A 27,375-nucleotide genomic window follows, 5' to 3' on the forward strand; every position below is an offset into this window, starting at 1 on the left:
AGCTGTGATGTCCTCTATCACACCACCTGCCCTACCTTTTGCTTGATATAAGAGTATCCTGTTGTTTTATGGATTCTCTGAAAATCAACTAGCGTCCCTAAAACCTTCCTCCCCTCCCAAACCTTTTTGCTGCTCCTAGCATGTTAATGAGTAGCTATGGTCTCCTGCAGCAGAACTTGCAAGAGTCGGTGGTCTTGGCAGAGTAGCTGCAAAGGGCATTTTGTTTAATAAAAGGGCTAAACTTTACAGTGACCTTCCCTATGTCTTGGAGTGAGACTTGGTCTTTGCATGTACATGCGGGGCCGATGAGCACGGAAAATGCAAATTGGCTCCCTGTGTCCCTCTGGCAGCGAGCGAGCAGGCGGGCGCTTTCCTCCTGCACTGGGCACTGGGGCAGGTTCCCTGCAGATTCCTATTGTCCTTCCTAAGGAGGCATGATTTACAGCGGTGCTGGGTGCCTGCCGGTGCCACCCGCTGCGGGGGCAGTTCTGGTGGCTCAGCACCGCTGAGAATCAGGCCGGGGGTCCCAGCAAGGGCGGGGAGAGCGGGGCAGGGGGGAAAGGAGGAGCAGGCGGTGCTTGCTGACGCTCAAACACAGGTCTTCCAACGGAGGGACCTGCCGCGGGGGGAGGCCTCTCGGCCCCCACAAGTCAAACTGTACAGTCACAATTAGTCGTCGTCATCGTCGTCGTCGTCGTCATCGTCGTCGTCGTCATCATCGTCGTCGTCGTCATCATCGTCATCATCATCATCATCGTCTTCAGTATTTATCTTCCCAGAAAGCACGTCTTCTATCCAGTCCTCCAGCTCCTCGGCTGAGGGCAGATCATCATCATCTCTGATCTCCATCCAGACGCTGTCAGCCTGCAAAGAGATCAGATTCGTTGCTGTTGTGGTGGTAAGGGCTGGGCACTGGCTAGGATGCAGGGATGGTGGTGGCATTAGCTCCCTCCCTACTGCCTGTGGGCAGGACCAGCCACAGTATCTCTCTGCCAAAATTACCACTCCCCCACAACATGACATTGCATCTGATTGCGAGCAGTGGGACTGCTTGATGGGTCTACAGGAGTGTGTGGTGCTGTTCGCTCCATGTTAGATGTGTGCCTGATTCCTGTTCCTACTCCTGCACTGCTTACACCTGTCAGCAACAGCTGGACTATGGGTCTTTACATGGACTATGGGTCCCCCCTGCTCTTTCTCTCCAGCTGTCTGCATTACTTACTTCCATAAACTGGAGGGGTAAAGGGTGGGGTTCAGTAACAACACGTCTAAAATGCAGTAAGAATGTGCTGCCTAATTGCAGCTATTAGCCAGGGACAGGAAGCACAGCTTAGATTATCTCTGAGACCTGGAAATGAGAGATTTTCCCTCTGCTTTGCTACAGGTTCCTTGGGCAAACACCTGAGTAAGCCCTTTTCCCTTCACTGTCCCCTCTCTGCAAAACAGGATCAGCCTCCTGTTTCACAGAGTGCAGTCAGGTTACCTCGTTCAGCGTTTGATGTTGCAGAAGCAAGAGCTTTTCATATGCTGGGGGCTTTCTTATGCTGTATTTCTTCTACAATATTTTCCTCCTTAAACTGAGCAAGCAGCTCTTACTTCATGCAAATGACCTTGTCCCTGACCCCAGGACAGTTCCTGTGGCAAAAAGGGACAGCTTCAGACAAACTGGAGGGGAGTGGGCACATTGCATCTAGAGAAGATCCTCTGCAAAAAGAGCAGCAATGTTCTGCAGCATGTCATGGCACTAGTCCTGAGCCACAACAATGCGATGGGGCCAGTGGGGGCCTCTGGGAGCTCTGCTGTTTGCATTGGCAGGTTTTTAGAGAAGTGATGGGGTCACAGGGGTTATGTCCACTGAAGCCAACAGGAGTGTTTATTTGTTCTCTGCTGTGTAAGCCTCACTTTGTACCTGTGTAACTCCACTGAAAGCAGTGATGTAACACTGAAATAGCGAAATGAGCTCAATGTTTGTTTTAGATATCACCAGCCAACCTAGAACTTTCTTAAATCTCTCTCTTGAGGAATAGAAAACAGACTTAAGAGGAAAGAAGTAAAACCTGCAAATACTATAATCAACAATCTGAAACATTTACTGTATCAAATCTAGATAAAGTATGAGTTTCTACAGGTCTCTTAGTGGCTGTCAGATAATAAGGCATATGTTCCTGCCTATTACTGCTTTGTAAATGATTCTCTTGCTGCTGACAGTCCTACTTTCACGAATTTCCATTGATAGCTGTTTAATGTCACTTTGACGTGACTTAAACACAGCCAACTGCAGTAAATATAGCAAAAAGATATATCACGGGCTAGTAATATAGGGGAAAAAATGGAAGGCTTGGGCTCTATTTCTGGCTTGTCTGTTCCTCTATCTCATGATGGTAGGTGACAGATGCTACCTTGGCTCTCTTCCTTTTTCTTTGTCTGCCCAACAGTCTGACAGATGCTGCTCTAAAACACAGGGCACATCCAGCCAGCACTGCACCTAATCTGTAGCTCCTAAGCCAACATGAACACCTCCTTCTCATTCCCTTCAACAGGATAGGCAAGATCCAGGGTCTTTGCTTTCTTTATAACCCCATCACTTTGCCTTCCCTACCACTGTGCACAGGCAACCTGACATCAGACCCAGAGCTCTCTAGCTTGAAGGTAGATAGGTAGGTGGACATGTCTCCTCCTCCCACCCCTGACCCTCCAGCACCTCTTGCACAGGGGTGGCTGAGGCGGAGGATAGCCTGGACAAACCCTAGTACACCCTCTTCACCCCAGCAGGATCCCTCAGTTACCAGTTTATGTCGTATTCTTATCACAGCTGTGCATTTATTTATTCATTTTTGATCTGTGAGGTTGCTCCCTGTCATCTGCTGGGGACCATCTTTCCCTCCTACACACAAGCTGTGCTTTTCTGCTTCTCCTGCAAAAACACCCTCCTTTTTCCCCCCCATTTCTCAGTCTTGAGCACAGCTTTTCCTCCACAAACCCAGCCAGGTTCAATCAGAGCAGCATGGACAAAGGTGCATGGACAAAGGCGCATGCTGCTGGACAGGGTAGAAACGTGAGACCTTGAAAGTGAAACCTGGCAAAGCCCTGAAGCTCAGACCACAGGGATGGTCCTGTCCTTGGCAGAAGTGTGTTGTGTGCAACTCAGCAGCAGAAATATGCTCAGACTGAAACCCCGACGTTGGAGGTGTTAGAACTCCACTTGAACATGGGGATGAAGAGGTCCTGATGCTTTTTCCTCAGGGAAAAAGCCTGGTCTCCTTGCACTTGCCAGAAATCCTATTGATGCCAGCAGATCTGTTTTCTGCCTTGGGCCCCATCATTTTGAGCACTCTAATCTTGGAATTGCTGGATTTTCAGACACATGCTACTCACGTCTGTGACGTTCACCACGCCGATCTGTGGCCTGAACAGGTCAATCTTGAAGGTCTTCTCCCAGTAAGTGATCAGCTGCGGGAGCGAGAAACAAAAGTCAGCCAGGACCTTTGCAATACCCCTTTGTCTAAATTCAGATGGACAGCCCATGGGGAGGGGACCACACATGGAGGCAGGAGGGAAGAGAGGCCACCCAAATGAGTAGCTCCCAGTGATAGCCCCTAGTCCTGTGTCCCTTCCTTTGCAGCCTATGCATGGGCTGGGGCGATTCCTGTGCTCCTGTGTGTGCACACATCCAGGCACCAAACCAAGGAAGGAAACCAGCCCCTGCCACTCACCAGAGGAAAGTCGTCAGGGTCAATCCACACAATGCTCAGGTCGGGATTATCGGTGTTGTCCCTGGCAACCTGCTTCAGGATTTCCAGGAACTCAAAGCCGTCTGAAATGACAGAAGAACCTCTACAGCCCTCTCACACAAACACCCAGCTACTTTTGCTTGCGGGTTTTTTGACTTCCCTCACCCTCTGTGAATGCAGGAGTTGTTTATAATTCTCATTAAAACGCTGTCTCCCTGCCTTTTCTTCTGATAATAAGGCTTTTAATTTGGAGCATCCTCCTCGGGTATTGAAATTAGTTACACATGAATTAAGCCTCATAATCCCTCCACAGAGTGGAACATTGTCACTGTTTTCTTGTGGCAAGGGAGGAGCTAAGCTCCTGAGAGGCCGAAGCTTTTCGGCATGCTGATGGCATTGAGAATCACCAATTCCACGGCTTTTCAGGAACCAGTGCCCACGGGTTTCCTGCGTGCATGTGACAAAAACAGCCCTCAGCACATTCCCAATTCACACAGCAAGACAGACTCAGAGTTAGGGACAGATCTCGGTGCCCGGGCCTCTGCTTCCTTGCTGGTTGTGGGAGTTGTGGGAGTCATGCGAGGAGGAAAATGGCCTCCTACCTGGGTCATCTTCTTCAGCGAAGGCCACAATATGGATTCCTTCCATGTCATCCTCCTGCAAACAACAGAAATATTATTATTGATGGTCCAGAGAGAGAGGACAGGGTGGTTTCTGGAGACGAGGAGTGGTGGTATACCTTTGAACACACAGCACAGTCGCAAAAGGAGGCCCCACTGAGACACCAGAAATGGGAGCTGAGGTGAGGCTGGGTTGTGGAAGCAGCAGGCACTGAACCAGGTTATTTGGGTAGCATTGCTGAAGTCCCGTGACTAAAAATGAGGTGGGCACTGCGATGGCAAAAGCAAGAGAGCTTCTAATGGTGTGGGGCAAAACCTTGCTTGCAGAGAATGTTGAGGACCCGCTAGCATGGAAATAGGGGCTCACCCACCATGCGCAAGGTCACCTAACCTTGTCAATTTGCAACTGCTTCTGGGACTACAAATATCTTCCCTATCACGCTCAGCCCCCAAACATCCTCCTTCAGGGCCAATGAAGGAGGTTCCCTCCTGTTATGGGAGGTGAGGTGGCTTATTTGGCATCGCTTGTGTAGGGAAAGGTCTCTGCTTTATGTGAGGGTCTCTGAACAGCGAAGCGCATTGAGTGGGAGGCTCAATTTGAAGCTAAAATGAGTTGGGAATACAAATGACAGCCTGGGAGGCTGCTTCTCTCCACGAGACACGTGAGCAATGGTTAATGATATTGGCAAAGGCCAATCGATCTGCCGCCTGCTTCATCATCCGCCTGCTATGAATGTCATCTCCCACGGAACGGCTTCACGTTCCTCACCCGCTGCTGGTCCTGGTTTCCATTTCAATTGGTTTTAATGCGAGAAGAAATTCCCATCTAAATGCTAATTTCTTTTCCATTCTGAGCCCAGAGGTGACAAAGCCACCATCAAAAACTGAAAGGAAAAAAAAAAAACTGAAAGATTAAGTGGAAAACATTATCTTTAAAAACAATAGCAGGTGTTGGGCCTTTGCTGGTGTCTTTGGGGAATATGTTTTCACAGGAGCATTCTGGGCAGATTTGCTTTGGGATTCAGACCACTTACAGCTGGCAAAATCTATAACATTGCTTTTTCTCCATATTTGCCAGCAGCAGTGTCAGACAGAAAAATACAAATATATATATAAAACCTATATATATATATATATAAAAGTATATATATATATTGTTATCTAATATATCTATATTCTGACCTCCAATGCAGCAAATAAAACTGGAGTAACTCCAGTGAAGCCACTCTGAACTGGCATCAAGACCAGAACCCAGCCTGTCGTGGTGTTGATGCAGGTCTCCTGCTTGTAGCAGAGGCGAGCTCTGTATTCCTATGCTGTTTTTCAAGCAAATATCCCACCACTGACAATTCATACTTCTCTGGAGGTTATTTTAGAATGTATTCAGTATGAAATCAAAATCACTGCCTGTGAAATTTGGGTCCCACTGAAGCCCACGAAAATAACTTTGAGGGACTTCAATGGATCTAGGAAGCCATATTCTACACAGAATCTGTATTTCAAAACAAATGAAAACCTATCACACCTTAGTGACTCATAACTCCTAATACAGTTTTATTACCTCTTGCCTTGTTGTATTAAAGATTCCCAGGGTTTTTGGTGCTTCTGAGTCCCACGGCATTTCATGTTGTATATTGAATGCTGTTAAAACTGCTGTACTGAGATTTTTGGAGGAATGACTGCAACTACTCTAACATCTATAAAGCACCTGCTCAGCTTTTTTTTCCCAGTGTTCAGCTGGCACTTAAAGTTCCCTAAATGGCTATTAACATCTTATTCATTCACAGCAAAGGAATAATTTGTAATACACAATTTTTCTTTAATTTTGACCCTATCCTTCCTCACCTACTTTGCAGACCAGGAGAGACCTGTGCATGCTATCTTTTCAAAACTGCTAGTTAGTTCTTCATGACTGCTGACTTGCAGCTTTCTCACACTGTGAGAAGAGCAATCAACAGATGATTTGCTCTGCAATCTATATAATTAGCTGAATTGCCTGCCCTCGCTTGTGTTTTGAATTGTACAGCTGCTCCAGCACAACTTCCATGAGTCATCCATTCGGTACAATCTCCATAACTCTCCCAGTGAGAAGGCCACCATGGTCGCTCCACCACCATCACTGACGCCCATTAGATAATCCTTCCCAAGGGTGCTCTGCATCTCTATTCCATGGTTGCTACAGAGATAATCAAAAACAGATACCTTTTGGGGCGGCTGGAGTAGTTACCTAACTGAGACTAGCTTCTGGTCTTCCATTTTTGGGGGAGAATAGTTGGTTCTTGGGAATTAACTATTTATGATGCTGAGAAACTTTTTGTTGCTGTTGTGTTCTTTTCTCTTTTTTTTGCCCATCCAGGGTCTTTGGAGAAGTGGTTCAGTAGCCAGAATGGGTTTGTTTCTTTCTGGAAGCTAGTAGGGGATGCAAGGCTCCCCACCCACATGTGCTTACCCACGTCTCAAACATGTCTTCTGGACGCAGCTTCCGCAAGGTGGCTCTGAAAAGAGGACAAAAAGGCTCTTTGAGGACACATCCAGCACTGTCACACAACAACAATGCTGGTGTCAAGGTCAAGGTCACCATGGCACATTTGATCAGTGGCTGGAGTCAGAACAGTAAGCCACCACATTCTGATTGTGAGCCTGGGGGCAGAGAGGGTCAACTTCTGCTTTCATGCATGGTGATAAAACCCTGCTCTTGCCCCTCTGGAGTCAGTGCAGACGTTACTTGTGCTTGGGAAGATGAGACGCCTCTCTGTGCCGGAACATGCTAGGGAATCAGTGCCACACATGGCAGATTGTTCTGTCCATGCTGAGAGCGTTAGCTGGCCCATTCACTTTTGTTTTGCAGTCCCTGGGGTGTTCACACTCTTATTTTCCTATGGGGCCTTGTTCCTTTCTTCTGTCAGTTCCACCCCAGCTTAATTCCACCATAAAAGTCCCCCCAGACTCTGCTGAAGCAAAAAATAACCTCTGGCAAGAAGAATTGTATCATAATAACCAATGGAACGAACATTTAAATCACAAGACCAACCAAAGGAATTTTTTTTGAGAAGTAGTTCAAACAGGGTGAAAAAAAGGAATAGTAAATATTTTTGGACACATCCAAAGCAGGAAGCCTGTCAGAAAGCCTGGCAGGTTGAGAGGTGAGCACCCAAGGGACACAAGCCCATAGCAGACAGCACAAGTGACCTTTTGCAGCTCTGCTGACTGTGGCATCAGTGTCCAGGGAGGTTCCCCCAGCACAGCAGCTCTTCGTGGCAGACCAGCCCCAAGAGCTGCTGCAAAGAGAAGTGTCAGTCGATGAGGGCCTAGGACAAATTGGTAAAGGGAGTGGCAGCATATGGCCAGGATGAGGTGGCATTAAGGAGATGTGTAACCTGTTGCTTTGGTTTGCCTCGCTACCAGAGCAGTGGAGATTCACATTTTTAAAGGTTCCTAAGGGCTCTGAGGAGCCAATTAAGATTCACAGCATATGCTTTGACATGATCATATGCATAACATATTTTTACATAATCTGAAAAAGCTGGGAAATAGGAAGATGACAGCATTTGCTTATCATACCCAATTACTCAGACGGCCAACACCAAGCCTGACGGTGAGGAGTCACAGAGGTGTCTCCTGAGACTCGAGTGTCTGCATGATGGATAGACATATAGGAAGTAACGCACTTGCGGAAAAACAACCCTGATTGTACAGGTGCAGCAACGGGCTCTAAATTGGTTATCATCAATTATTGCCTCTCAGCAAAGAGGCCCAGGTGTCACAGAACGCAGCAGCTCCAAAGGCAAAAGGCAAAAAGAAGTTTGCAAATGGTTAGGAAATGGCTGAAGAGCAAAACACATTGTATTGCTATGGCAATGGACAACTCCACTGTGCACCCCCACACTGAATTCATTTGTGTTTCGGATCGTCTCATCAAGAAAATCATATGGGACAACTAAAACAGGTACGTGGAAACATGGCAGTGGTAAACAAAGGTATGGAATGGCCGCTGTTTCACAGAGATTAACTGGATGAGACCTCTTTGTGTTGAAAAATATGTGACTGAAGAGGGGTTTGGCAGGGGTGTAAAAACGGTCAGGAATGATAAAAAGAATTGAAACAGGGAATGGCTAGTCATTGTTCCTCATAGCACAAGAGCTAGCAGGCATACAGAGAAATTATCAGGTAGCAGGCATAAACTGAACAAAGAGGAATATTTGTATGATGCAATGCATAGTTCACCAGTGGACCACATTACAACTGGATACTTTCAGCATCAAAGTAGAAATGAGGTAAAAAATGACAATAAAAATCAAAGAAATAGCCACTAAGCACAAGGTCAAGGATACAATTTTTGACCCAGAAAACATCCTCATTGCTCTTTGTCAGAAACTAGAGGTTATGTTGAATGAATGCACAGTAATGTACTTGTACATGGCTTTTCAGATGCTTTCCCTAGCCATTTTCTGGGGGAAGGTCTTGGAGGAAGGAAGCTTGGCGCAAAGGACTTTGAGCACACCAATATATACCGATGTCAGTGGAGTTACTCCAGATTTACACCAGTTACTCCCCTGTGCTAAAGAGATCAGAGTAAATGCATTTTAGGTGATTTCAGGAAGCAGAATTCAGCCCCATGTTGCTGCACCAAAATGGTTCCACCCCCAGCATTTTGCACGGGTAATCGAAGTATTCTAACCAAAGCAGGCATCCAATTCCTTGAGATTCCTTTAAATCCCCTTCTGAGCCTTGGCACTGACGAAATAAATGGCTCTTACCGAGTGCAACATAGCATCTCAAAAAATGTAAGACATGGGGAGTTTTCACTGCAGTTCTGTGCTGATGGAGAGCTTGCCTTATTAGGCTAGCATTTAGCTGACTGCGTTTAATCAGCCTCCTGATGCTGCTGCTGCTTGACAGAAACAGCTTGGGAAAGAAGATGGGAAGGGCCGAGGTCAGGAAGTCCAGGAGGTCAGCAAAGTGACCTGAGAGTACGTGGGAAATAGAGGACCCCTTCATACCTTAAAAAAAAAAAAAAAAAAAAAAAAAAAGCAGAGATCTGTCTCCAAGTTGCAGATTCAAGACCCAAGCTCCTGTCTCTAAACCTTGTGTATGTGTGTGAATACAAATCTCCCTACTTGTGGTGCCCTAGCAGCATCAATGGCCCTGTTTTTCTTTAGCTCTTTTCTGGTCTCTTGTATTTTTTAAGGGTGCAAAAATGCAGAGCTTCACAGATAGCTGCGCCCTTGTATTTAACTCCGTGTGTTTATGTGGGATCAGGGAGTAGAAAGACCCATCAAAATCTCAAGCATGGGTCAGCAAACAGCCAAAAGGTGGTAGTCACCCTCATTTTTACTGAGAAGGGCTGCTGTGGAGGGTCAAGCCTGTGATGATGGACACCTTTGCCCACTTCCCGTGGCCAGGAACATCCTGTACACTACATACCTTTTGTGCTCCTTCACGAATTCAACCAGCTCCTCCTCCGTGTAAGGCTTATCGGGGATGTGAACAGGCTCATCCATGAACGGTTCGTAGAAGTCCACCTCGTTCATCTTCAGACCTAGCTTCTTGGCGACCTGTTGCAGGGCAGATGGCCACAGGTGAGTGAGCCTGAGGTGCCTCCTGGCCCACCCAGAGCCTCTACTTGTGGCAGAGCTGAGGTCAAGGTGCTTTCTCTCTCATAGCATGCACTCTTAGGGGTGGCCAGCAAAACATGAATGAGTCTTTCCTTGCTGTAAAAACCACTCACTGATGCTTTCTGCACTACTAGTGTCAACCACTGGGGCAGAGCAAGGCCAAAGTCCAAGTCTCACAAGCCTAATGGAGCTGGTTACAGACCTGACTTCACGCTGCAGAAACGGCCTTTCATCTTGGAACAGGGCCAAACCCAAAAGCAGACACAAATACCACAAGTTACAGGAATGCTCAAAACAAGGAGCTGGAGCCAGATATTAAGTCTGGGAACATCCTGAGCCTCTGGAAAACACCGTGTAAGTGGTAGATATGGAAGTTAAAGGAAGAGCAAAGTTTTGTGATAAACACAGGATCTGCTTGCACCTTATGCCTCTTCTGTTCCATTTTTTTCTACGACCCCTATTTGAGCATCTCCCATTTATTCCACAGAGCAGCTCATTGCTGTTTATGTGTTGAACACAAGGAGCATGAAGCAGGAGTACACCTATCTCATCTGTCTGAGATTCGAGAGCCTCAAACAGAAAAGCAGATGAGCCTCAGCAGAGCAAAGGACTCCCGCTTCTCATTTCTGCATGCCAGCCTTGCTCCATCCTTGCAGTGACATGCCCACTGTGAAGGTGATGCAGCAGCTCATGGCCCAGGAGGGCTGGGGCCAGCTGCAGAGATGGAGGAAGGTATAGCTGAGCTCTGATGGCTGGATGGCTCCCTTGGTCCACAAATTCACAGAACAGTGAGGTTGGAAGGGACCTGTGGAGGTCATCTGGCCCAACAACCCTGTTCAAGCAGGGTACCCTACAGCAGGACTCCCAGGACCACGTTCTCTCATTCTTTGCACCAGTGCACCCAAAACACAACACCCAGAGATTTAGGGAAGGCTTACTCTTAACTTCTTACTTCAGAGCCTAGACCTTTGCAACTGAAAAGATCTAAGCTGTGCAGGAAGGAGGCTGTGAGCTCCCGTGGTGAGGTCTGTGGATGCTTACCCCTTTGTCAAATGTGGCAAAGAATTTGATGTAGGGCTGGAAGTGTTCAGCAGCTTCCTCAAATGCCTTGTAATCTGGAAGGAGAAAAGGGGAATGAAGAAAAGATGTCATAGACAGCTGGTCTCGCTTTGATCAGTGCAGAAGGCACAAGGGAAGAGCAATTATAAATTATTACAAGATACAGCAGATGACAGCACTGTGTTTCTTCCACTCTTCCAGGGTTTACAAACAAGAACCATTTCACGTGGGGCAAACGGGACACACTTTGTGCAGCCCCACAAGGCTCAGGAAAACTACAGATCCCAGCGTGCCACACAGAGCAGGGGCTGCAATCAGCACAAAAACCCTAGGAAATGCAAGGAGGTGCTCCAGCACTGGGGCCAGGCAGTCCAAAGTTGTCCTGCTTGCTGCTGCTTTACGTTTCTCAAGATGGTACTTAATGTGTACCTCATCCTCCAGCAACTATTGCACTGCAGCATCTCTTGCCCTTAATGTTCATGAGCAGGAACCAATGACCCCCCAGTGCCCCCACCAAGGCTCCAAGTCCCTCAAGGGACACATGCATCTTACGTTCAGAGTCTTCTCCTTTGAAGTAGCCAATGAGTTTGATTTCTTCATCAATTTGGTCAAAGGCCTGAAGCTCCAGCTTGTTGTTTATGATCTCCACGGGGTCTTCTAGCAGCTGCCACGACAAATGCATTTGGTAACACCAACCTGTGACTGGCACACTGTGTCACTAGCAGACTAAGAAAGATGTCACCAAGTTTCTCTGCTTGGTGCTCTTTGCCTGAATGCGAGGAACCAAGAGACATAGGTCACCTTCAGGGGGAGCTCTTAGTAGGTTCACTGCACAGGCTGGTGCATCAAGAGGGAGGCTGAGAGAGGTCAGGCTAACCCAAATAGATGATGAGGGACTGCTGTGATGAGAGAGTTGCAGCTGGCTTTGGAGAGGCTGAGAGGAAGGGAGAACAGTTGAAAGGGGCTGGTATGGGGACTGTGGGCTTCTTTGAACGATGGATATATTTATTTTTAAGTGTAATTTGCTGGAAGAACTGATTACAAAGAACACGCTTTTGGAAAACGTTAAAAAGGGCATGCTAAAAGGTGGCCAAATGATGTTTTGAAGCAGTGGAAAGACTGGAAGTGTATTTTCCATACTGATCTACCTATTCAGAGTGGGTTAAACCCATGCTTTGGCCCCAGATACATCACACTTTTGATGTGGAAGTTGGAAGATCAATCTACCATATCATTAGTCCAAACTTTGTTTCTTAAATAACCACTGCTGGTAAAAGGATTTGGTCAGATCATATTTTTGCCAAGCAACACTGGTATAAAACAGGTGTGACTTCACTAGAAAAACATGCAGGCAGGCCACGGTAAAGCCTGTAGAGGACCAATGGGTTTGTTTTCCTTTGAGATCAGGCTGCCCAGTCACTGCAGATGCATTTGCTTTTATTACCCTGCTTTTCTAGTTGTTTTCCCTCACGTGGAAAGCACACAAACAGAAATCCTTGCTCTCCCCTTTTGTTCACAGAACATGATTTATCAGCAGCACACCACAAAGCACAGCCAACAGAGCTTCACAAAGTGCCTTACGCTGCACCCCTCATCAGTGAGGAGGGAGAGACCCTACTTCTGTCCCCAAGGCCACCTGCATGTGTTTTGCCCATCATATCTAATGCATGTGGCCACAAATGCATTGCTGAAGGGGAGCTGAGGGCCTAGGGAGCTGTTTCTCTTCTCCAGCCTTGCTCTTCTCTAGTTTTTGGCGGTGCAATTCAGTAAGCTTGCTGAAGAGGCAGCAGCATGCTGCATTGTTTGTGTGGTTGGGTCCAGAAATGGGCAAGCAGTTTGCAGCGTTTATTTTTTTCAATGAATTGAGCTATTTTTAGTTGTTCTATGGGAATGATACTTCTTTTATGGTTTTTGAAAATAACTCTTATCTTCTGCTCTTAGAAAAGAGTGAAGGATTTTGCAAATGTCAAAGTGTTTGCATGCCAGCTTGCTAACTGGGGTGGGGGACTAGCTCTCTAGTCAAGCAATCAAATACTCCATAAACAGGAAAGGGAGCAAAGTGTCTTTAAGATATAAGTGGCTGGTGGGATATAAAGATATTGGCTTTGCTGGCAACTCATGGTCAGACAAGTATTTGGGAAGTTGGCGAACAATATAATTCGTATGCCAGTGTGCAGCATACAGGGATGGAGTTTCAAATAAAAATAACCTCTGTTTTTTAGCAAAGTTGAGTATTTTCAAGGTCTTCTCTGAGAAGCTTTGTCTAGCTCTGAGCTTATCTGTGCTTACATCCAAGAGGAATTCCACCAAGACATCTGTGGCCAGCTCCCCATCAAATTCAATCAACCGCTCCTCCTTAAAGACGTAGAGACTTCCCTCTTCAACCAAGCCTGAAGGAAGGAGATAGGAAACATCATGTGAACAACACATCACTAAAAGCATCACTCTTTTTACCACGGAGCATCTTGTTGGTTACTCTGGCAACACCTCCTGGGAAAACGCAGTTGCCAGTTGTCTGAGTTGGTCCAGTCAGAAATAACCCTGGCAATCTCCTGGCTGGTGGGTCATGGCATGAGGGACAGACCTCAGCCTGAGCTTGCTCTACCACTCCAAATTTGACCAACCTGTCACTATATAGAAAATGGATCTTAGCGTGGGCTGTGCTCTCTGCCTAGAGAAGGCTCAGCTCTGTGAACATAAAAAGTGACCAGGAAGCCAAAGTGGGTTTTAAACTCTCTGAGGCTTAGCTAGCCTTGGCAAAAGTTGGAAGCATTTGGTAGAGAAGCTGCGGATGGCAGGCTGGCAGATTTGAATGGCAGATCAGTGTGGAGGCTTCAAAATCAGGTGCCCTGCGCTCCTGCACTGTGTGATGGCAGAGTACAACTGTCAGGGCTGCCAGTTTGTTGCCTCCTGGAGAGGCAGAAGCTCTCTGCTTTAGTTTAACTTCAACCCTCTCAACCTTGCCCCCAACCTGATCCTCCCCAGGTGTGCAGTTGCCACCATCACCCTCTCCATCCTGGTGACAAGGGTTGGGCTGGGTTCTTGGGCTGGCATCACTCCTGCACTCTTACCAAGCTGTTCCAGATGTATCAAACATGGGACTCACCTAGCTTTTTGGCAAGTTTGGCATCCTTCTTGGAGTCCACCATCCCAAACCCGATGCTCCTGGGCTCCAGGACCTGAGCTGCCAGCTGTAGGGGAGGAACCAAAGCCCAGCATTAGCAGCACAAATGCCACAGGGTAGCTAAAGGACATTGTGGCCTGCCAGGGTGGCACAGCAGGCACAAGTGACCCATATTTTGCTTCCAGGCGGTGCCGATGGGTGGCATGCATCACATGCTGCCTCTTTGCTGAGATAAGGCTGCCTGGAGGTCACACGGGTTGGATTTCTTCCCACTGTGTCGCAGCACCGAGCTTGCTGGTGATACCACGTGCTGCCAGCCGCTCTTTCACACTTGGGCATCAGGAGAGCGCTCCCAGCTGCATCGGGGACACTGAAGCAGTGGGCACGGCTGGGAGAAAGACCTGCACCCATGACACATGGCCACTGCAGATTATTTTAACTCTGGGAGTGCTGAGAGCCAGGGCACTGCAATGATTATGCATGATTTGGTGGCAAATGCTCCCTGGCCTTGCAAAAACAAGGTGGTGCTGCACTGCCAGGTGCTCTTGGCCATACCCATGTCTCCTTTCTCCCTACAGCAGTCCCATATTGCTTTTCTTGATATGTCCATGAAAGGAAACCTAAACCCAGAAGTGCTTAAATGCTCTGGCTTGTGTTGATCTGTGGGCGAGTCAGAGGGTAACGGCAGAGCAAGAAAGCATCACGGCTGAACTAACATCCAAGGCAGTCCATTCTGCTGTAAAATGCCCTAAGTTACATCTCCTGTCCTGGCTTCAGCCAGCCCCCTGTTCCAGGTCCCCATTTTTGCCCGGTTTCCTTAGGAAACCAGGCTAATCCCAGCCACACTCTTGTTTGTCTCCTCGCAGCTTTGGAAACTGCTGCCCCGCTCCCATCATTTTTGATGAAGGGGCCTCTCGACGATATCAAGTTCCTGCCTGATTTGTGAAAATAGATATCCGAGGAAAGGAGAGACACGCTGCAAGTGCCCCGCGGTAGGACCCTGCAAATTCCACCCGGGTTCCTGGGACATGTGGCCGCTCTGGGAAGCGAGCGGATGGCTTCCTTAGCCCTGCCACAGGCACCCACCAGAGTGGTAACATCATCCTCAGACCACCGAGCAGCTGTAACACCCCCTCCTCCTCTTCCCCTGCCTCTCTGTGGATGCCTCCAATGCTGATGGCCTTCCTTGCCATTCCCACTATGTCCCCTGCCTTGGGGAGTATGCTGCTGTCCCATCACCCTCACAAAACCCTGCTGGATTTGGGGATGGGGAAGAAGGGTCGGAAGCCTCTGGGATGTTTCTGCATCTGCTCAGCCACGGGAAGCTGGAGGGGGCAGCAGAAAAGTGGCTCCCAGAGAGGTGGCAGGCTGATTTATGATCATTGCCCTCCTCCAGGGGCCATTTAGGTACCCCCCCCTCTGGCCTCAAAGCCGGTTTGAATGTCACCCGGTGCCACAGCACCTGTGGCCACGTGTCCCCTTGGCTCCCCTGCTATAAATAACCCCTGCCTGCAGCCGGCTGTGGCAGGAGTGAGCAGCGATCCAGTGCATCAAGGACCAAAAGCCACAGGGCTGCTCCCCACACTGGCAATGCTCAGCCCTTCATCAAAATTCTGGGGAAGACAGCAGGCACTCTAGGCTCAGGGACTTTGCTCATGTGAAGGGAGGCAACCTTTATTTTGTTGTCTTCTCCTTTCCACCAAATTGTTGTCTTCTCCTTTCCACCAAATACACATCCCCAGGCCTCTTCCAAAGCCCTCCAGAAAGACATTCTTCACCAACTATCACAGCCTCTTTCTCCAAAGGATGTCCCCTACAGCAGTGTATACCCACATCTTCCTTTCAGATCTTCATCAAGGAACAGCAACATGCAATTACCACAGCCTTAATCGCCCTGCAGCCATGTGGCCTGTTGTCTTTAGGGGGTGCTCCACGTTATGGAGGAAACAGGCAGTTTTACTGCTTTGAAATAAAGGTGAGGCTTGCATGTTTAGGGCTCTTGCTTACAGGGGATGCTGCCTGAGCAGGGTAGAGCACTGGTCTGTATTTACATGTCTATCAGTAATGCATCAGAACATTGGTACGACCAGTTCTGGTGCCCCATCTCCTGGCTCAGGCCACGGCCATCCATGTTAGAGCACCTGAGAGCAGCTGATAACCCAATAAAACAGCAAGAGATGGACACCTCTCTTGAGCTCTCTAGACATGTGCAAGCAGGTAGTAGTGGGAGAAGTTGCTTTTTGTTCTCTTTTATGTGTATTTGTGCCTTTACTGGAAAAAGGGATGGAGCCAGCAGCTTTAGGGGACATTGTCAGTCACTCTCTGTGCTGAAGCAGGTGTGTAGAGCAGCAAGAGATTCCTCAGTCAAAGCTTAAGACTCTGGCCGTGCTGTGACCAGAAGTAAAATACAGAAGGACCAAGGGAAGAAAACTGTCCAGTCATTAAACACACTTGATCTAGCTCCAAGTTTAATGGCTACTTACTTATGTCTATGTTAGTCATGTACAGGCAGTTTGATCCCGATAGCTCTTGACTGCTGCAAGCAGGAGATGGTTAGAGTTTCTTGGGGCTGTTTGAAGAAGCTCAGATATGTGCCTTCATCATGTGAGGCTGCAACACCTGCTACAGACAAGTGGTCGGGCATGAGTGGGGAGTGAGACATGTTTGCAAAAGAGGAATCTTTGATCAGGAGCAGCGTATGCAAACACGCAGCGTATGCAAGGTGGCTCTTCGGGGGCATGTATGTGAGCATGCAAGCTTGCTGGGAAGGGGAAATGTGTCTAGAAAATGTGGACGACAGGATGACTTTCCTGTAGGCATGTTTGGAGGAGTCCCTCTGAGGAGGCTCACCCCAAGAGAAGATGGGTGTGCACAGGTGAGAGTGTGTACAGTGTGTGTGTTGATGAGAGTGTGCAGTGCGTACGTGTGGCTGCGGGGAGGGAGCTGTGAGCTCTGTGGGCAGCCTGCCCCCTTCGTTTGGGCTTTTGTGCTAACAAGATAAGGAGGCAAAGCGGTACAGGCTGTGCTCATCCGTGGAGTGCTGGGGTCCTGCACTGGGGAAATCTTTTTGCAACATGAGACTTGCTGCAGCTCTTTCCACTGTGGCAGCGCCCAGGGGCAGGGACCTTTGCAGGGTGCCAGTACCTACGGTGGCATTTTCAAGTGCCAGCTATGTGGGGGCCGGACCTCGTTCCTGCCCTTGCTGCTTTCCATTGGGGCAGGCAAGTCTGACCAGTGCCTAGGTGTGCGCGCATTCTCATACCTACATTTGAATCTCATCAGGCAGCAAAATATAGAGTGTGCCAGAGGCACAGCAGCTTGGCTGGTTGCCCCCTCCTCATTACAGTATCAAGCATTTATATATCCCCTTACAGTATTTTCTGATTCCATAATGCTAGTGGGATTTGAATGCAGATAATGTTTCTAATCTTGACAATCCTTTTGGCTCGGAACCGTGGGAGGGAGGTGGCTGTAATGTAAGAAGACAGCTCCTCCTCCACCACCACCTCCTCCTCCCCCTCCTCCTCCTTCTTCTTTTCCTTCTCCTCCTTTTAAATCCATATTGCTTGAAGTCTTGTCCAGCCAGAGCCCCTGCCTTTGTGTCAGTCTCTATAGCGAGTAATGTAGCTTCAACAGCTGCATGGGGAGGTGGAAGGGAGAAACTGCCACAGAAGAGCTGGACCTAACTGGTCACGCAGTCCCTGAGGTACAGCAGGAGTTTTGGGGCAGGTAAACCTGACTTAGAGCATCAGCAAAGATGGCAGGGGCTTGTAAGCTCATAACCCACACATATTTTGCAGACTTTCTCTCTTGTGCATGAAGCCTGTGCAATGCACGCTTTCTAGCCATGGGATCACAAGCTGTGTCCTGTGCATCCTCAGGAACACGTGGTGTGAGTTTGGGAGCACTCCTCCTTTCTCCTGCTTCCCTCAGCTAACAGCCAGCTTTTGTTTGGGTAAGCATAAGGGACGGCACGGCTCTCTGGGATCTGTGAGAGGTGCCAGCCCCAAGTGATGCTTGAGGACCACCGAGTAAGCAAGCACCACCTTGTCTTGGATAGTGTCAGCAGGTACTGTCAGTCTGAATAATGGGGATGTAAAGAAACAATTCCCTGCCAGAACATCTCAGCTTCATACCTGCCATACCTATCTGAACTTAAGTGTATGGTGATGGGAAGCTTTCAGGGGATTTAATTAGACTCACAGCGTCCTTCTGAAATCTTTGGTTACAGAGCAGTAGAAGTGCCACCACTATAAATGTGACAGGCTCTCCGACCACAATCCTCTTTCAGCTGCAGACAACAGGGATTGTGTTGAGCATTGCATTTGGTGTTGGTTTTGCTGTCAAATGGCAGAAAAAAAGTTCATCAGAGAGGGTTACAAATAGGAGTGGAAGGGGCTGGTGTCCCAGCACGGTCAGTTTTTCATTGTGGAATGACATTATGTCTTTCTGGCCTGGATTTTCGTTCTTACTTTGCTAGCACCTGTCTGGTGCTCCCACAAACAGCAAGGCTGACCTTCCCCAGCCACCCAGGCACACAGATCTGGGTCTCTGTGAGAGCTGTCGGGAGTAAGCTTCTCCTAAGCATGGGGAGATTTTTGTTTCCCAAGCTGGCAATGATGGAAGAGCTAAATTCCAGCAATGCAAGGAGGAGAGGAACAGGAGATGATGAAGGTCCCTCAAGCAATGCATCCTCCTTTCCACTTTCTGCTCTTTCTCCCCTGTTCTTTTTAAAGCTGCAGTTTATGTTGATGTGAAGAACCTAGTTGATGTGAAGATGCTGGTGCTGACTCTGTTGATGACTTTATGTCTCAAAACATTAATATTTTTGTTTTCAGAAACAGGAGGAGGTGGCAAGAATCTAGGGTATGTCCCCAGTGGCTTGGAAGCCTTATGCAGGACTCACACCTTCATGTTATGGTTGGTTTCCCAGTTGTGCAAGCCAGTGGGCACTATGAAAGAGTGCAGAGGGATCTCCCTTCTTCCTAATGCTGTGCTGTCTCCTGCAGCATCCCCTTGCATCCCTCAGCAGCTAAGTTTCAGGTCCCTGCAAAATTCAGGCTGGTGAATGACGGGTCCCAGAGCATCGTGGTGGTCAAAGAGAAGGGGCAGAAGCCTGCTGAGCAGTTGCTGCTGCAGGAGATGGCAGCAGGGCTGGGAGAGAGCGAGTGTGTCCCACCTTCCTGCCCTTTTCCACCACCAGGGCAGCCTGTGGAGGCTGTTTATTGCCAAACCAGCCCTCTCAGGGAGTTGCTGCTTCTCCGACTAAAAGACAAGTCCCCAAATATGGATCACCCAAAGGTCACTCCTGCAGAGGCCCTGCACGGGAGGTAGCGCTTCGCAGGTAGCGCTCCAAGAACGCTGCCCCAGGCCTTTAATTGCCATGCGGCCACTCAGCCTGGCCAGGCATATGATGTGCTCTTTGGCTGCCTCCCTAAAGGTTTCACATAGCGAGGGCTGTATTTTTATCCGCACCCGGGCATCCCTAATTTTAGCCAGCTGTAGGCCGCAGTGCAGCCCCCGAGATACCCGGGGATGATGCCGGCGGCACCGAGCACCCACAGGGCAGGGGCCACCTGCCTCTGCTGCCAGCCAGCACTGCTGGCACCACTTCACAGGTGCTTTGCCGACTCAGCCGGGCAGCTTTGCACGCCGAGGACAGCCCCGGGTGTGCGGGCGTGCAGGCGTGCATGTGCTGACCCCGGCTTTGCTGTTGGTGGGCCTGGATCAGTGCCTGGGGGCCACCCCACCGAGCCCCCCGTGGCAAAACAGAGACAGGAGGGGTGATCTGGGGGCCGTCTGCCACAGAAGTGAGGCGGTTGCTGCCTTGTTATCAGAGAAGCTGCTTTGAAACTGAAGGGCGGATGCATCAAGCCTACGCAGGGCAGCAGCCAGCTCCTTCCAGTGGGTGCTGCAGGAGGGAAACGTGCTCAATGTGCAGCCCCTTCCCCTCCTCGGGACTTTGCCCGGTGTCAGAGATCTGCTAGCTGGCTGCTGCCAGGGCAGGACTGAGTTCCCAGAAGGAGGAGGTATCATGTACTGCAGCTGGCCTGCGCCAGCAAGCGCGCAGGAATGAGCCCCATCAGCAGAGCCTGTGCTGGCTGTCCCAGGGTGCTGGGGCAGGGGGGGACAGCCTCGAATCTGCGGTGCTGCTGCTCGCTCTATTTCCTCGGGCAAGGTTTTCTATGTAGGTAAATCCCAGAGTGCAAAGAAAATAAAGAAAGGAGAACTTGGACCTTGCTAAGTCAATTCTTTCCCAGGCTACCGATTCCTTGCTTGGGTGCCTGTTATTTAAGGACAGAGTCCTCGAAAGGACATCTTTAGTCACCAGACCTTGGACTAGCTTACTCAATCTCTGTCATAAACTGGTCAATGTCCTCTTAAAACTCACAGGGCTGTTATCCCCTTGGCTCCTTCCCCTAGTGATTAGGAGCTTCCTAGTTTCCAAACTTGGTTTATTCATAGCCCATTTGTCCTCAGGCTTTGTGCTTAAATAGCTCTCCTCCCTCTTGGGAGGTTACAGAAAATTATTCTATCTCCTTTCCATTCTCCCCACCAGTGAACCTCAGGCATGAATGAAGGGCAGCTGCAGGCTTTGATTAGCTTGGTTTTAGATTAAGGGCACTGGTAGACCGAGCTGTGGAGTGAGGTCAGCGCGAGCTAGCGCAGCGTGGACCAGGGCACCCGCTCTGCCTCACAGGGCGACAGCTGCCCCGGCCACAGGTGGACTCCTGAGAAATGTCAAGGTCTGGGGCAGACAACATAAATGATGACAATAAACACGACACACCCACTATGTGGGTGAAAGTGAGCTCAGGCCAGTCCTTTTGTGGCCCCTACTTACAATACACTAGGATAGGGAAAAGGCATCTTATACAGGAGTGGGATCCTGCCTCCTGGGAATCAGGAGCGCACTGGAAACCCCCACAGGCACTTTTTTTGGGGAACTTGACTGGTGTGGCAGCATCGCTGAGACCTAGGACGATGGGTTTTTCAAAGTTTTTCCTCATCTCTTGGGCACTTGCATTTCTGAATGGAGGGGTGACATGGAAGGAGTCTCCAAATGGCTTAAGGACTTGCATGGCGCCTGCAGAGGCTGCCTGCTCTCCAGCTGGACAGTGAGAAGAAATCCTCATGCTGAGGCTGAGAAAGCCTGCAAAGCCCAGGCAGACTTGGCTTTGCGTTGTGTCACCAGGTGAGGCCAAGCTCACAGGGGTCTGCCATGCCTCCAGGTGGTATTTGTATAGCTCTGATCACACGAGTGGCTATGAATAGTGACTTCCAAAGAGTGGCATGGCAGGGAAAGTGAGGTCTTATGCTAGAAGCTGCTTATACAGCCAGTCCAAACTCATTGATGGGAACTGATGGAGGGGCTTCAAGGAAAGAAACTAGGCAATAACAGGTAAAGTAATCTTCAAAATTGTTTCTACCACTGTTTTACAGAAAGACCAAGTCACCTACTTGCCCCTGGCTGTCAATGTGCCTATCTACAAAATGGGGAGCTCTCTGTAACTTGCTTTTGTGACCGGCACATCAGCGAGTGAAATCGTCCTAGTGCTGCTGCTAAAAATCAGCGCTCTTTCTCGGCTGATGAACCGAGACCTACTTATATAGTCTCAAAGGGCGAAGTAATCAATGCACACTTCTTCCTTTTCTCTCTCTTCCTGCCTTATTTTTTGCATTAGATTATCTGCAGCGGAAACCAGTGCTTTAGTAGCTATGGAAACCAAAGCACCTCTTTTATTACAGGTATGTACAAGGTACTCATGCTGTAGGCTGCTGCATGTACTTCTCCACCCAGGTGTGCCTCGTCCCTCTCACTGAGGACTTGCTCTGTAGGGACACAGGCACTCTGTGGCACTTAATGAACATGTCCTGTGTAAAGTGTCTAACCAGCCCAGAAAATTGTACTGAGGCATTGATTGTCTCATGAACATAAGCATTTTCAAAGAAAGTGAATTTAAGTGAATTAGACCTCATACCCACTCTAACCCTGGTCTTTTATTGAATTCAAAATCTATCTTTCCCTCTCACAACACAAGTAGCTATTGACTCTTCTTGGCCACTGGGAGAGGGATGCAATGCAACCTCATGGACTCATATCACCGGGTTTACAGGAGGATTTTTTTTTGTGTTACAGAATTGGCCAAATACATTATGGGGTTTCATTTTGTTCTGCAATTTATCACCAGAGGTCAAGCAGATGCTAGAGCTGATGTGGATGGGGGAATACCACGTCCCCCTTGTCTCAGACTGATTTGTGCTAGGGCAGTTCTCCGTGGAATTTCAGCCCAGGGACACTGTTGCAAAGGAGGGGCCTAAAATATTTGGGCTTGACTGATTTCTTTTTTCTTAAAGGATGTGTATATGCACACACATGACAGGGGAAGAATGAGCCAGGGGAGCAAGGACTGAGCAAGTTTCAGTGGAGGAGAGGGTAATGGGGATGGCATCCTGCATTGCAGGCAGCCTGCTATGCCCTAAGACTACCTCAGTTATTGGAGAGAGCTTCTCATGTGCCAAAGGAAAGCCCCTAACCGTGGTGCTCATTATACTTGTTACACGACTCCTAGAGACTGAGGCTGACCCACTGGAAAGTAAAGCTATGCCAATATTTAGGAAGGGCTCAGAGATGAGAGGGAGAGGGGAGAAGGTCTGAGAAGTAGTGGTATGGGACAGGAGGAATTATGGTAGGGGAGCTACAGAGAAGAATAACAGAAGAGGTATTTCTAAGCTTCACTGCTTTGTTCTTGTCCTCTTTTGCCATCCATTAAAGCTGAGAGATTTTAGGACAATTAGGTTTTTGTTTGTTTCTTTCTTTCTTTCTTAATTGTCTGTTAAATCTTCATTATGAAGCTTTGTGTCTGGCTGTGTCATCTGCTTCTTCACTGTGCTCACCTCACAGACATGCAGGACTCTTAGAAACATTGCCACAGAGTAGGAACAGCTACTGCTAGCTTCAGGACTGCCTGGTCCAACCTCTGGCATTGCTCTGAGTGGGGCAGGGGAAAGGAAAGCAAAGAAAAGGAGGACAAGAGCCCCTTAGCCTGAGCTGTGAAACAGCCATGCTCATGCATCTCTGCCTAGTGTATCATCCATCTCTGCAATTACAATCCCTCCCCAACCTTTTTGTACCCTGGCTACTCAGTGGTAGGCAGCTGCATCTTCAGCCATTGCTTTGACTGTTTTCCTGTTGGACTAACCCAACAGCCCCAGCTTTCCCACCTGGGCCTGAGGGGCTGGCATTGCCATCTGTGGAGCTGCTGCCATTTGCAAAGGATGGTCCAAAAAAGCTGCTGGTGATGCTTCCACAGGGGCTTGGTTATCCCCAGGCCCTGTCCTCACCAGGCAACACCCAGCAGGAGCTGCCAGGCCAGCTGATGGTCTTCATCTTCATGGCCTTTCCAAACTGGAAAGGGATCCTGGGCTTTGCAGGAATCCAGTGATGGATCCCAGTATGACTGCGTGCAGGGAGCTGAAGATGTTGTGTGCTGTCCTGCTCTAATATCAGTGTAACGATGGCATCGCTTTTCTGGGGATATCTGGCGTGCATCCAGACCTTTTGACAGTGTCAGTCAGTCCTGCACACTGGGCTTTTGTCATGGGAAGGAAATGTTTCCTACTGTATCACTTTGTCCTCATTCTGCTGTTCATAGATAAGGTTTGATTGAGTCCTTAAGTATGTGCTTAACTCATGTGCTGTCAGATTTTCAGCCAGTTTCCCTAAGGAAATGAGACCCTTGTGATTCTCTTCTCTCTGCCCTCCTGGTTTGCCTTCCTGAATGATTTTTCAAGCTCTTGGCTCCTTCCAGCCAAATTTTACAGAGGTGCAGATCTCTAATGTAATTAAATAATTGCAAGCTTCATGAAGAGCGGGGACTTGGAAGGGAAGAGACTAAAGTGCCCTGAAATAAGGAAAGGCTGCCATGTGAGCTCAAGCCCTGTTAGCTACCAGAGGACCCAATGGCTCCTCACGCATGCAAGAAGCCCCCATCAGACCTTGTTGCTGACCATGAGCCACGTGTTTCAACCAAACCATGCTCATGGTCAAGGGACAGTTTGTTCCTGGATTGAAGGGGGGTCTTGTCTATGTCCATCCCTTCTTGGGTGCTTTGTAGCTGGGGCTTTCTTTCACGTGCTGAAGCCTAAACCAGTGGCTGGGTCTGGAGTGAAGGAACTGGCAGGCACTGCTGGGAATTCTTCTTGCTTTGACAATATGGCATGCCGTCTACTATCTGGGAACATCTGAGAGTTTCTCCTAGCAAATGTGGAGGGACCTGGGCACTGGATCTCTCCTGTTCTTTTTTGGTATTTAAGATATTTTTTTTAAGCCTTTGGTCTTTGGAATTATAATTTTCTTATAAGGTGCATGTGGGAGAAACAGAGGGGTTGGACAATTTTGGAGTTTTCAAAACTTTATGTCCGTGAAGTCCATTCTCTCCTATGTACACACATACCTGTGTTCATCAGGCAATAGGAGGTAACAATTCTTAGACACCTAACTCAGATCTTTGCCTAGCTCCACACCTGGCTGTGTGTTGGATGAAGGTTCCCTATTATTCCTAATGGTGGAGATCAGTGACGTTTTATGGAAGGGAAGCTAAGGACACAGAGTTTTCCAGGCTGTGGAAGGAGCACATCTTGCTGTGAGTCAGACATTAAATCCTCAATACAGTAAGGTGAAAACACATGAGATGCTCCAGAAAGGCATCCTACCACAGGCAGGGGAGATTGAGAGTGATCCCCACTGCACAAAACTTATGGCTTGAGGTGAGGGAGGTTAGGCTTTGAATGCTCTCAGCAGAGGGAACAGGTTAAAATCCAGCTTGCTGCCATGGTTGAGTTAATACAGAAATTGGGAGCACCAACACCTCGCTGGGCTGTGTCCTATGCTGGCTTTTCTCTGCATAGTGGGCTATGAGATTGCTGCAGCTGTTCCCTGTCCAGGGGAAACTGAAACTTTGAGACATGCACTGAATCAGCACTGCAAGTGCTGGGGAAGTTTTGAGGTCAAAGCCACAAGTGCAGAGTGTTCTGTGGCACAGTTAGCTCGTAGCTGAGCATTAGTGGACAGCAGCACTACAATTATGCAAAGTCTGCTGCGGATCTAATCCTTGATCTCTTGCCCAAGGTCACATAAGAAGCCCATGGCAGAGAGGCAATTGGAAACCAAATCACCAGAGTCCTAAGTTAATGTATTCACTGCTGAATCAAACCCAGCAAAATAAGAGCGTTAACCTATTTTGTGTTGTAGCCATTGCACCTTTGATATGGTTGATTGTGAACTGGGGTATAGGTGTCACGGGGAGTACAACCAGCAGTGCACAGTCAATACCTGCTTCTGTCAGGTTTCTATAAATATGGACTTAGTAAATGCTTACCATCTCTCTCGCACAAAATAGCTATCCTATTAAATAACAATGTGATTATACTACCAACCATGAACTTTTCAGCTGGAGTTCCAGGGTTATTTTTTCTTTGCCAAGTGTTATTTGATCACTCACCTGGAGCAAGTAACTGTTTCCTGACAGGTGAGTAAAATCTGGTTAGTTTCTGAATCTTTCTTGTTGTGAAGCTTGCTCAGGAGGTCAGTAGACCTTGAACTTTGCCTCGGACTTTCTCAGGTCCTAGCTCTCATAGGGTATATTTTCTAATTCACATTTACTATAATTACAGGGGAGCAATGCATTCTTCCTCTGGGTCTGACAATGCTTATGTGTTTCTTCTGCAGTTCTCACTTTCTTCTCAAATGCGCCTTTTAGCTGAGGGAATATTTCTAAGCTCCTGGTAGGAAATCAACACCTAACCATCTAGGTTTACTGCTGTGTAATTCCCTAGATTACAGCCACACTACAAGAAAGAATGCTATGAATCTATTTTGTATTTTTAATGTGATTTATTTTACTGGGGATAATTAATCATTCTTTCACCAAAGAATTAACACCTTTTTTTTTTCTTTTTTTTTTTTTTTTGTCTCCAGCACAGAAGTGAATGGCTGTATTAACAAGCAGCTACAGACTTATTCCAAGCAGGCAACCAAGTGTTGGATAAACAAAAAGCAATTTAATGCTGCACCAACGGGGAGCTTTTGAGGTGGGGAGCTGGGACGCCCGTTTGCAGCACAGTTTGGTAGGGCTTCTTGGCTGATTGCTCCCGGTGGGATAGGAAACAGGAATGCATCCAGAAAGCAAGGGGATTTCTAGCTTGCATAGAAGGAGAAGGGACCTAAACATTTCTTGCTGTGTACCCAGACCTGTGCTGAGATTTGGAAAAGCTCAGCTGGGCTGAGTTCATGCTGCTGAGGTTTGCAAGGTTACTCTATTTTCCTGGGCTTCTGACACACAATCCAGAAAGCCTATTTCCCAGCAAACAACTCAGAAGAGCATAACAGAGGCTTTTCCCTGTGCTTCACAGACCTCAGGGGCTAACTCAAACCCAGAGCTTTGGGTGACCCCCCCTTCCACACCCTCCGACTGCCCTGTTCCATGGCTCCTCTCCACAGCTCCGAGCGCACTGTGGCATTGACCCGTGGGGGACATGCAGCGGCGCTTACCTCCAGGACCATCTCCGTCATCTGGAACTGCTTCTGGGAGACCTTGTCGGAGCTCACGGGCTCGTGGAAGAGCAGGCAGAGCATGTCATACTTCTTCAGGGCCTGCTTGTAGTTCTTCTCATTCAGGTCGATCACTCGGTCTTTCCCATCATAGGTGGGGAAATTCAGTCCCTCTTCTGCCTTGCAGCAGAAAAGCAGGCAAAAGCCTGCCAGAATCCAGCAAGTTGCCTTCATGGGGGAGCCCTGGGAGTGCAGCGGAGGGCAGACAAAGGTCTCTCTCCTTCTCCCTTTGGAAAGAGAGGGAGGCCGAGGGCTCCAGGGGAAGTTTGAACCGAGTTTCTCTTTCTGCTGCCTTCCTAGTGTTCAGTCCAAACTCTGCAAGGCGGTTGGGAAGCAGCAAACTTTGCTGTCCTGGGCTCACAACAAAGACAGACAGGAGAAGCTGTCAGGCCAAGCCCTGGATACCTTACATAGCTGTGTCCGGCTCCCGTGTCATTAGGAACTCCATTTTTAGGAAGCAGTTGTTTCAGGCTAAAAATAAACCCTGCAATGAATAAAAAGGACAGATATGACACCATTGAGGGACTTGCTGGCACTCTGCATCATCTGAGAGCAAGGGAGTGAGTGAGAGGGAGTGCGGGAGGGAGTGGAGGATGCCGATGCTGGGAGGACA

The 27,375-nt window shown here is 48.5% G+C and overlaps 1 protein-coding gene across 1 annotated transcript; it reads right to left on the minus strand.

The window, feature by feature from the left end:
- Positions 1 to 203: 203 nt before the first annotated feature.
- On the minus strand, positions 204 to 27,362 carry CASQ2 (calsequestrin 2). The gene is made up of 11 exons (XM_040571530.1): positions 26,703 to 27,362; positions 14,132 to 14,216; positions 13,315 to 13,415; positions 11,578 to 11,689; positions 11,008 to 11,081; positions 9,776 to 9,906; positions 6,801 to 6,846; positions 4,334 to 4,388; positions 3,714 to 3,814; positions 3,376 to 3,450; positions 204 to 864 (listed from the first exon to the last, which is right to left on the minus strand). The coding sequence occupies exons 1-11, from the start codon at positions 26,934 to 26,936 to the stop codon at positions 670 to 672; spliced, it is 1,209 nt and encodes a 402-aa protein (XP_040427464.1). The 5' UTR covers positions 26,937 to 27,362; the 3' UTR covers positions 204 to 669.
- Between the last annotated feature and the right edge of the window lie 13 nt (positions 27,363 to 27,375).

This window comes from Cygnus olor, chromosome 1, assembly GCF_009769625.2.
Source record: "Cygnus olor isolate bCygOlo1 chromosome 1, bCygOlo1.pri.v2, whole genome shotgun sequence".
In the NCBI taxonomy this organism is placed as follows: Eukaryota; Metazoa; Chordata; class Aves; order Anseriformes; family Anatidae; genus Cygnus; species Cygnus olor.